The 12,365-nt window shown below is 37.1% G+C and overlaps 1 protein-coding gene across 1 annotated transcript in view; it reads right to left on the bottom strand.

Annotated features, from left to right (window-relative positions):
• LOC149153983 (glycosyltransferase family protein) overlaps window positions 1–12,365 on the bottom strand; it is a 162,820-nt gene that overhangs the window by 85,528 nt on the left and 64,927 nt on the right. The window contains exon 2 of the mRNA XM_089440513.1: window positions 2,296–2,369. Coding sequence (XP_089296639.1) covers window positions 2,296–2,369 — 74 coding nt within the window. The remainder of the gene's footprint in view (window positions 1–2,295; window positions 2,370–12,365) is intronic.

The following is a 12,365-nucleotide window of genomic DNA, read 5'->3' on the forward strand; positions in this document are numbered from 1 at the left end:
GTTGGAAACTCATCATGTTTCCCTGTTTCGTGCAACTTAGATATATATATATATATATATATTCTTTTAATCTTAATTTTTTGTTTTTCTTAAGTATAATTTATTTTCTTTTTCTTTTTTCTCTTTATTTTCTTCTAATATTTTTTCTATAGTTTTTTGAATTTTGATTTTTTTATAATATATTTCTATGTTTTGCATTTTTTTTAATATTTTTTATATAATCTTTTTCGACTTTTAAATAATATTTTTTTAAGAAATTATATATATGTGTGTGTGTGTTTTTCTTCTTTTTTTATATTTATAGCCAAAGGCCTCATGACATAATGGAGAACCTCCAAATATGTTCTCTGTGGCTAAGAGCCTCAATTGCAACAGCAACAGACTTGACGAAAAGTTGATGGCCAAAGGCCAGGATCGGAGAACGTGGCTCTAATACCAATGTTATGAACAAAGTCCATAAATGCAACAGAATACTCAAAAGATCTGATATATCTAAATATCCATTATAGAATAGTAATATTTATATAAGAATGTACAGAAGATATAATATGATGATGATATGTTACAAATGAAGTCATGCTTATATGCTAGGCAGGTGCCCTTTCACGAACGGTCATGTCCTTATGGACATGCCTCTTCATTAACTATTATTATGATTATTTAATTATTTATATTATTTTTATATAAATTATATTCAAAACACGCATGCACATACATCTCAAACCTATGTGTACTTGGACAGGGGTTCTTGATGCATACGCTTTGAATACAAAGTCACAGAAAATAATGAGAGGCAGTATCCAATGAAAATCAAAGCAATAAAAAGGATAGATGAATTCTGAAACACTATTGAGCTTCCAAGCTATGAACCATGGATAATTGCAGGATTGGACAGAATCAGAAAATGATAGAAATTGAAATGGATTCATTAAAGTATCTCATTTATGATATATAGGAAACAGAAGCAAAGTCACAACACTAAGCTTGTGATAGGAGATTGTGAAAACACATTTTAGGAACCAACATAAAGAAGTCACATAAAACTTCAGAGAGAGTTTAGTTGAAAATTGAAATGAAATATGATGTGAAAACAAGTTTTAGGACACGAAATAAAGAAGTGGCATAAAACTTCAGAGAGAGTCTAGTTGAAAATTGAAATGAAATATGATAATAAAGTTCTTACACAGGTAGAATCCAAAAATATTTCTCAGCTTGCCTGCAAGGAGGATAATACTTCAAAATCACAAGTTGAAAACAAAAATACAATCTGCTCTCACAAAAATGACATGTTTCAGCAACTGAAGCCTGATTTCCTACAAAATGTAAATACCATAAGCAATGATGGCTATATAGTATATCTTGAACCACATCAAGAAAAGGGAAGAAACAGTGGAAACATTCCAAAGCGATGAACACCAAGCATGAAGATGAGGCACACTTATGTGACAGGAACAGCAACACTTTACTTTGTTATAACTTATGCACTAACAAAGCTGAAATAAATGAAGATAAGCATGGGAAAAAATTCTTATTACAAATGCTCGATCCTCAAACCTGTCTATGCATTAAAGCATGTCCCTTCATTATAGGCTAGGGGAAGCCAAATCTATGCAGCATTTTATTATTTTCCAAACAGCTACCACATAAATGTTTGAGGGTAGATGAACATAGCTAGCTAGGACTTTGGGATTATCAAACATAAGGCTCACTTAAGACTACTAATGACAAGTGACCACAACCAGTGCTCAGGAGTCAGGACATAAATATTGCCTAACACATAAATAGGGACTTTCATTCGTATATTACTACTATAAGGTTTTTTCATTTATCCAGGAACCTTAGTAGAAAAAATTTACAAAACTCCCAACCAACCAATGTAATCTGACAATTTGAACACAAGTTATTGTTTGGTACCAACTTTAATACATTTGTATTTGGTTCCGAAAAAAATGAAACGTAAAAAGAATATCAAAAGTTAAAACATAGAGCTTCAATTCCCTTGTTTGAAGGCACATCTACCCATTTCACTAAGTGTACGTATTGTACTGTAGTCTGTGAATGAAGTGCAATTCCACATTAATTGATCTTTTGACCATCACTTGGAAACTATTACAGATTAACCACTTCAACAATCCCACTTTTTAGATAACATTCTAAATAGATGTGTTCATATCTGCAAATGCATAAAGAACCCCAAAAGATACCATGAAATTATCTTCCATGTAAAAATGGGATTAGTAATTTGGAATATGTTGACAAGAATCTGCATTAAAACTAACTGGGGTTAGTGCATACCCCGATCATCAGTCAGCATGTACCTCCCCTGGATTGTATTCTTACATGACTTCGATAACTGGTCACCTTCCTCCCTGTAGCCAATTAATAAACTTCTAATTTAATAACAACATCTATATGGCATTAAATACTCGCGATTCATACCCAAAAAGTTGAAAACATAATAAAATTCTCATTGAACTACCTGTCTCATTCTAACCTGGAAATTTTATTCACATACAACAAACTGTTAGAGAGACATAAATTCCTCATGCACCCCCTCTTCCAGTTTAAGAATTGTGAATTTTGTTCCACCAAATTTTCTATAGGCCCTTACCACACTTGCACTTAGGAACGATGAATAGTATGATATTTCTTCCCCCAATTTATCAGCTAAACATTATCAGATCTTCGCAAGGATTTTATGGGATATTTATTTGTATTTATCCTTCTGCATAGTCATTTACAAATATGGAATAGAATAAGAATAAAAATAGAGAACGCAAGACAAAATATGCTAGAGAATACCGTTGTTCACAAGAAAATAACCATCCACTTTTACAAGCCTCCCCATTTTGGGACTCTGGTTGACAACCCCTAAGGAAAATTTCTGAACTTACTGTGGGTTAAAACACATCCTAACTTGGTTTTTTCTTTTTTCAATCTGTGTCTTAGGATTTCTACTCACTCATTGAGTCATTCATTCATCAGAAAGAAAAATAAAAATTGTTAAAAGTCATTAATTGTTGTATTTTAATGAGTGAAATTTAGGATTAGTGTTGCTCTCATATTTCACTTTATTTTTGTGCTGTTACACCCCAATTTTAAAGGGGAACAATGTAAAGTGCTAGGGTAATTTTTGCTCTAGGGTCTCTTGTAATGCTAGGATTTTATTCAACAGATTTTCTTTGCAATTGACCAAGTTACACAATTTCAGAACAGAATATATCTTTTGCAACCACAGTCAAAACCATACAAACTTAACTTTGTTCAATATCGTGATAAACAATCCTGTATAAGAATTCAATTGTTCTTGAAGTCTGAAACCTAACAGAATCCATTACTCTATCAACTTGTATAGTACAGAACAGACTAGAGACTTATAAATCTGATTACATATCGAACCCTATTCTTCTGTGTGGCCAATCTGCCCAAGCTACGAGTGAAGACGTGATTATTTAAATCCCCAATTCTGTTTGCCAGAAAAATGTCTCCCCCTTCAGCAATGGTATTGGTCACATCGTGCTGTTTCCAAAACTGTTTCAACTTACAGCAAGGTCTTCTGATCTCTGCGTTCAGCGCTCAAGACATGTCTTACGTGTTGAAAAGTGTAACTAGGTCCGTTCTTCATAATGACATGTGTAATTGTGATTTTATGTAATTGATGAAAAGAAGAAAATTAAAATTATTATTGTAATGCTTGTCTCATGGGTTTCATGAGCAAGGAATTTTATTTTTAGTAATGGCTCCCATTGTGAGCCTTCAGGATTTGTCACATAGTTATAAAAGTCAATTTGAGTCTATGTCATGTATGAAGGACCCTTCTTGGGCACGTTAAACATTTGTATGAGTCATTAAATAAGTATGAAAGTCCTCCGAGACAAGCACAAGACCTCTCCTTCAAGTCGGCTACAAGATGGAATAAATAATCTACACAAAGAGGCATGTCGGTTCACCCTCTTCAAGTGGGCTTATTACAGGCTCCAACAACTATAAACAGTGCAGTGTGAATTTCATTTGCAGACAGAATTTCAGTGAAGCATAGGTCTGAAACAGAAGTTCGATCCAGCAAGGAGAAGAAGTCTCATTCTATAGCGAAGGAACAACAAGGATAGGAAGGACGAAAACAGAACTGTTTGGGTTTGTTTTCCATACGTTTGATCTGCAACTAGGGCACACTTCTCGGCTGTCAAGAAGCAAGGATCACAGTCAACATAGAAGGCCTAATTTCGGTGGAGAAGGAGTAATCTTGGAGGCCAAGGGGTTGAAGTAAAGGTATCTCATCAAGCGAAGAATAAAGGAAGGCATTCTCCCCATTATTTTGACTACACAGATTATCTAGGGTTTCTGCAGTGGATACAAAAGGTTGCAGGTCCGAAAAGAAGGTTGAAGGAGAAGCCATCATCATTGGAAGGCTTGTAAGTTATCTTTGTGCAAAGACGTTGATTTGATCTTGGAGTGGTTGTGGTCAAGGGTCTTGATCTTCGTCTTGGTATTCGTCAATTGGAGTCTCTATAAGAAGAAGAATTTGTTCCGGTTTTCCTCTCATCTAGGAGAGGTTTTGGCCCCGGCTAATAGCCTATATTTTGTGTCTCTTGTCTCTTTATGGTTTATGCATTGGTAGTTGTTTGATGAATAATAACACTATAATAATATTAGTAAAAGAAGACCCTAATCTAAAGTAAAAAAAATCATTCACAAACATTTACTAAATAGAAGAGAAATCACCTCATCTCGATGCCCTAGATTTATCAACATGGTTTTAGAGCTAAGGTGACAAAGTCAAGGAAGGGCACTATTACCCACCATTTTGTGGATAATATCCTTAGGAGAAATTTTTTTTCCAAGATGGTCCTCAGCTAGCAGCCACCAGCTAGCTCATTGTGCCATTTCTCCACCACCTGAGACAGCCATGTGGTCCCTCGCCCATCTGCCATGATCGTATGTTTGAAGGTGGGCCTCCCGAACCTAAAGGTATGCCTTGTCATTTGGAAATTGAGTATTGTAGTTTGCTTGTCATGAACACTTCTGGGCATGGATTAATGGGGGATTCGGTGGAAAAGATGGGCTAGGTTTGTGCTTTTGTCCCCTAGACCCCTTTTAGGTATTAACCTTGGATTCTAGTCTCGTGGGATCTCTTTTACTGACCATTTGGCTTTAGGGATGGTATTTCATGGGAAACCTCGATTTTGGTTGTGTGGTCCCGCTCCCTTATCCGCTTATATTACCCTCTTTCCATTCATTACTACCCCATTCATCGTTTCTCCCACCTGGGTCTACATTCCTCCATTGGGTCCACATAGGGTTAGCATGCCCCTTCCCCTTGCCCACACCTTGGGACATGGCCTAGAATGAAGCCCAGAGGTTGATGCAGCTAAAAAGAAATATAAAAGCATATATGGCCACATTCAATAGGAAAATGTACCACAAAATGCAAAAGATGGTTGAGACAAACACATTTAGCAAGCGGGCAAAAGTCAATACATGAGTTCTACCCCATCATCATGGCCATCACCCTGGTTCCTACAGGTTTTATGAGCCTCCTTCATCATATAGGAACCCATGATTGTCCCAACCCCTGGTGGGCAATGAACCGCCCCACCTTAAAAGGGGGTATTCACTGCTATATCTTATACATCATGCTCTTACCCCTTGGGCCTTGAGCAGTTAATCAAAGAAAATCATAAAAAGGCAAAAGGCATATAAAGAAGGATGGAAAAATCAAGGTCAGGGCACCGCATGTACTGCGATTGCTCCTTCCTACACATTATAAACCCAAGTGTGGGCTTCCCTCTTATTAGCTACCCTTGTACCCTAGCATGTGACCCAAGGCTGCCCCTTCTCATCCCCTATTTCATTCACCTATTTGTCACATGCCACCACCTTTTGAAGGATGTACCTTGACTATATTATCCCCTTTAGAAGTAGAAACCACCTAATAGGATTATTGGTTAACCCCATTTGGAGTTTAGGAGACATTGGCACATCCCAAAGCCCATTATGGAAGGGCAGGCCATTATGAAGTCCCCACCTGTGGTCCATGATTGGTAATCTCATTTACTCAATTTCTCTAATGACTTGTTGTACTGGAAGACTAGGGGACACATTGGATCTTATGCAGGATTGCAGATGGTCTCCATCTTGGGTTTGATCTCCCTATACGGGGTCCTAATCCTCCAAAGGGCTACATTGGCACATGTAGGGTGTGTGTTGAGAGCCATGGGCCTCCATAGCAGCAAACAGCACTCCATGGATCCCCACAGCCACTCAGAGATTGCTCATGGTTCACTTATTAGACGAAGAAGATGCACCTAATCCATCATGCACAGCTAGCCCCACTTTACATCATACACTTGGCAGATGTTTCAACCCTTGCACGATGATGTGGCACCACCTACACCATCATCCTAGCCCTTACAAGCGATCTATAGGCATCTTCAATTTGTTTGGAGACCCATGAGGACACTTGTGTGCCCCCACATGTCATTTGGAGCACCACAAGTTGTTACAAGGGGCCAACCTCTTGTCCACTGCTTTTGAGGGTCCTATTCTTCATTGTGGCACCCATGGACCTCATTAGGCCTATAGAGGGCCCTACAACATGCATAGATTATTACTTGACCTCTTGAGAGGCTTACCTTTTCATTTAGGAGCTATTTTGGTGGGCTTGTCACCAAAAGTTGAATTATTAAAACATTATTTTAGTTTTGGAGCTTATGTAGGCCAAGGAGGCTAATTCCAACTCCTAAGTTGTGTATAAATACAAGTGAGATGAGTTCATTTCTCATCATCACTTTGGTTTGGATCTCATACCTCTCTTGAGATTTTCACACTTTTTCTAAAGTATGAATTGGAGCTTTATGAACGAGTTTTGATGTGTGGATATTGGTCTATCTTCTCTTAGAGCTTCTCTATTGTCAATTGTGAATGGTTGGATATACTCTATTACATGCAAGTACGTGCTTTTGATGTTATTCTTGTTTACTTTTTTCATATATGTTGGACTAGGATTTTCGTTGTTCTGGCTAATTGTTGCACACATTTACTGCTTAAATTTGTGGAATTTGTCTCTATTATAGCATCTCTCAATGTATGGGCCATGTAATATGAGCGAAATCTCCTAAGGGTGTTTCTATCAAAGAACTTGACCTTGATAATCCATTCCTTTTGTACATCGAAGTATAAAAACTACAAGGTTGCTTCCTCTTGACCTAGAAGGCTAGTGGAGTGATCTTGGGGCCTCCTTGACTGGGAACCAAGAAATCCTATTCATACTCAACATAGACTGCATTCTCCCAAGTATTAAGGCACTGATCTACCAAGAGTGGTCATTAAAAATATATATTCTTTCACCTCCTCCCAGGTCTAGCCACATTGGGGTACTTAGGGCATCAATTTCCCGACAAGTTAGCCATCAAAAAAAATTGATCTTCTAGGGTCTCCTGCACTGGCATTTCCTCTAGCTCTCCTCGAATTTTGAGGCCATTCCGATCGTGGAGTTGGGAAAAAATCCATGCCCTAGCTCCGAGATCAAAACTTGCCCTGCCATCCCCAAGGCTAGTACCTCTTAGGGTCAAAACAACATCTTCAAGTGAAATTCTTTCTTTGATCCATTCCCCCCACCTTGTCTAGTGTAAGAATATCATCAGTTGCTACATACTTTCCTCATACCCTACACTGGGTCCACTTGGCCCTGTGTGGTCCCGCTACTTTGAAAGATCATTCTTCAAGAATCGTCCGGGATACCAATTATAACAAGGATTTTAGGGATTGGGGAACTCTTTCACAAGTCTTATCCCATAAACCTAACCCTCAAATCCTCTCTTCCTTTCCCTAGAATACATAGTACCTTGCTTAGAAAGCAAGCAAGTTCCATCCTTCAAATTCTTCTGCGAAAGGGTTCATTTGGGTCACTCGTATCCATTGACTTATCCTTCATTGGTGAATCCATACATACCGGGTCTCCGCCCATCAGTGAGTCTGTAAATAGAAGGGATCCTTAGCTGAGGTGACAGTGAGCTAAGTCACCATTTGTTGCCCTCAGCCTAGCATTTGCCCTTTAGGGATCCCCCCTTAGGTCCCCTGCTAGTTTGAGCGGTAACAAGCATCTTATCAAGAGACACACAAGGATCTTGAGAAAGACATCAAAGCAAATTGATAGATATCAAAGTGAAGTCAAGGTCTACAACAAAATATCAAACCCTAGATCAAAGAAGAAGTCTACACCAGCGAAAGTCTTGGATCCTCTAGTAATCATCAAAATACCACAAAGCAAGGTAGCTTGAAGTATATACATCCAAGAGAAGCACTTCAAGAACAAAGATCACATCATCATCTTGAAGAAGAAATCTATCTTCATCAAAAAGAAGGTTTCTATCATCTATATCATCATCAAATTCTAGAATGCAGCAAGTGGAAGAAGCATCTCAACAAGTATATGACCTTATTTGAATCTGTCAAAATGTCTTTTTGCAAGGAAAGCAACAAATTGGTTGGGGCCTCAAACTATTTTGCATCGAAGAAAAGGACAAATCTGAATCTCATTGAAAATGAGGTGATGGAACATGTCAAAGCATCTATCACAAAATCAGGAGATGAAGATGCTCAAGCTCTTGCAAAGTATATGAAAGGGGAAGTTAGGGCTCAAAGGATTTTCATAGAATCCATTAAGGATCCCCTCATCCCATATGTATCAAAATTTGAAACTTCAAAAGAAATCTATGACAAACTAGCAAAGTTGTATTCCGTAAGCATTGTTGGAGAAGTCATCTCATTAAGACAAGAACTCTACAAGCTGAAGATGTCAAGGGAAGATGGAATAACTTCATACTTTATGAGGATATCTGAAATCAGGGATCAATTACAAGATTTGGGAGAAGTTGTGTCTAATAGAGAAATGACTACAGTTGTATTAAATGCACTACCGAAGGAGTGGCGTAACTTTACTTCAAGTATTTATGGGAAGAAAGAAGCTACTTCATTCCATGATCTATGGCCACTATGCAATATTGAAGAATCTAGACTAAAGGACAAATCTGATGTGGGATCAGATGAGCAAAATCAGGCACATGCTGCAATAACAAAAAGAAAGGGAAAGTTTGGTCCTCATAAACATAAGAAGAACATGGCTAAAATACAATGCTATGGGTATCAAGAATATGGGCACCATAGGAAAGATTGTCCTAAGCTCAAGGACAATAACAAAGAGGAAGAGAAGAAGCCCACATCACCGAGGAAGTGGAGGAAGATGAATAGAAGAAGTCCAAGAAAGAGGAAGTATGAGATCTCTATTACTAAGATAGTCTTCTTCACATAAGTTATTTTCAAGTTCCTAAGTCTTTTTGTTGTAAGATATAGCTATCATGATTCACTAAGTAATATTGGGATGCATCAAAGCATCATAGAAGCATTGAAAGCAAGAGCTCGAGACATCATCATAGAGAAGCAAGAAAGATGGTTAGAATCAATGGAAGTCAAGAATATAGTTCTTGGGAATCTCATTGGAATCAAAGGTGGCAATGTCATCTAGTTCAAAGTTCATCATACATTTGTCAAATCAAAGCAGTGAACTAGTCAATGAATTATTCAGTGCCAAATGAATCCAATAAGCTCAAATTACTCAATTCCTTAAGAGCACTTGAATGCAAAGTGTGAGCAATGGAAGCCCACAAATATCCTTAATGCACTTAGGTTCTTTACGACAGCAGTAAATTAATCAATGTCAGAATGACAAAACGGTGCTAGAATTACCACTTCTTCTTGAGCTAGATTTAGAGTAATTGATATAGAATGCAAATAGTGAAAAATTGTTTATGCCACTTTTTGACCACTGGAATGGCACTTGATGATTATATGAAGACTCCAAGCCCAAGGATGATCCAGAGGACACTTGTACCTTCAGATATCATCAATAAACAAAGTTTCTTTCTTGTACCCAGATTCCACACCCTGTGGGGAATTGTAATAAGTGATACTAGTAATGATGATTTTTTAGTATGTAACAAGGCTAGGATGTTGGGACTCTATCAGCGAACGAGTACACCTTGGAGTGTTTTTATATCTGGTTAATTATCCCTTCTTTTTCAGGGGCAGATAATTTTCTGGGTTTTTTCACTCACTTTTTACCCCAAAGTCGGGATGATGGTTTGAAGGTTGAGCCCATAACACATCTTAGTGTCTAAAGTCGATGTATATTACCATACTAGATTACACAAAGAATTTCATGGAATTTGGTTAGGTATAGGTAGTCATTTTTTAAATTTTTAGATTTTCCGCACTACGGAAATTGCAATAAAAATTGTACGTGTAATGTAATAAATGATGTCTAGAGAAATTGTATAGGGAATGAGTAATGAAATTTACACTTCTCACCCTCAACTTTCTACTATGACACACTTCGAAGGGTTAAAAATGTGTTTTTAACCCTCAAAGCCCACTTTTCCTAAGTTTAGTAGGAAATCTAGCAATTAAATAAGTCAAAAATTAAATAAATGGAGAAAATAAATATCCACACATGTTATATGTTGTGGAAATGAGATGGAAAATTATGGGGGAATTAAAGTGAGTTCCCAAGGAGATGTGGACTCCTAAAATCAAGGAAAGGACATGTGCTCAAATAAAATCGAATTTCTGGCGTTAAATGAGAAAGCTGCTTACTTTGATGACACACTTTGAAGGGTTAAAAATGTGTTTTTAACCCTCAAAGCCCACTTTTCCTAAGTTTAGTAGGAAATCTAGCAATTAAATAAGTCAAAAATTAAATAAATGGAGAAAATAAATATCCACACATGTTATATGTTGTGGAAATGAGATGGAAAATTATGAGGGAATTAAAGTGAGTTCCCGAGGAGATGTGGACTCCTAAAATCAAGGAAATGACATGTGCTCAAATAAAATCAAATTTCTGGCATTAAATGAGAAAGTTGCTTACTTTGAAATTCGAATTTGTGAAGTTAATGCACATTTGGGAGGATTTGGGAGAATATTTGGAGGAGATTTTTGTGGGAAATTGTCCCCACATGGGTTACCACCCATATACACTTGTCATTCCATCATAAAATTCAAATTTGGCACATAAGGGTGTCCACTTGCCAAAATTCGATTTTTACACTTGGCACTGGAGCTCCATTCCACAAATTCAAATTTCTCTTTGGAATTGTCACTTCATGCCACTTGTTTAATCACTTCTACATTGGGATTCGCTCCCATAGTTCTATATAATAGAGCATTCAGCTCTCATTTGTATCATATTGTTACTAGCTATTGTGCTTGCGGAAGCACTGGTGCCTTGTACACTTTAAAAAATATCAATAAAGACTTTGAGATTTCATTCATGAGGTGTTCCTCCTTTGGGAGTGTGATGAATTGTTGATCAATGGTATAATTCTTTTTACTTATGCTTTGATCTAATTTGTTTCCATATGCTCTTATGGATTTGTTAATGTAGAACTATCTTGCATTGACATTTGATTTAGAAGTAGGCTCAAGGTATAGAATGTTCTAGTTGGTTTTAAATAAATCTCTAGAGTTTATTATCATTGTTTATTGCTAAATCTATATCGAACTAATTCTTGATTGAAGTTTTGTAGAGGGAACATCTTGTTGGGATCACAGAATCAAGCGTGAGGGGAAGTCTTTGAAGAAACCAACCCACTCTTGACACATTCTTAAAGGAGCTTTCATTTGTCCTTTGAGCCTTCATAATCTTATCTTACAAAGTGGTTTTGCAGGGGTTTTGGCACATAGCTTGTACACTAGCCAAGCAATTCTAAATTTAAATCTCTTTTAAAAAACATTGTACTTCATTTCTTTCATTTGTTATCTAAGCACTTGAAGATGGCTAAGCAAAGACGAAAGTTTACTCTCACTCTTTCATTTAGCCTTTTGTAAATTATAATTGTACACATACATTTCATCTTGCTGATTTTTCCATTAATACTTAACTTATTTTGCAGCCATTGTTTGGAATGTTTGCTAACTCTTGTGTGGCAGATTTTGAAGAGCAACTTCCGGCAACACCTAACAAGTGTTTACAGGACCTTTGGAAAGTGTTGGGGGTTCGATTTCCAAGGATGCCATAAGCCCTTTTGAGGCTTATTTTGGCCAAAGTCGAGTTCACTAGAGGGCTGCCCATTTTCCTCTCTAAGCCATGGGCATTTGGAAAAAACTTTCACCTTGTTTCCCTTGAATAAGTTTTGTGAAATCTTGTCATTACTTTCTCAAGAAAGGAGGTCTAGTGTCCAAGTTTCAAACAATTATTGTGAAGACTCTCCTTGAAGTTTAGTTGAGGACTTTGAAGGACTTTGTATTCTCTATCTCATTGTTGCTTGAAGCTACAAGCTTGCACTTTACTTTGGGAAATTCATCATTTA

This window comes from Pinus tabuliformis, chromosome 9 (assembly GCF_031772625.1).
Source record: "Pinus tabuliformis cultivar Carrire ecotype Pingquan chromosome 9, CPIR1, whole genome shotgun sequence".
In the NCBI taxonomy this organism is placed as follows: domain Eukaryota; kingdom Viridiplantae; phylum Streptophyta; class Pinopsida; order Pinales; family Pinaceae; genus Pinus; species Pinus tabuliformis.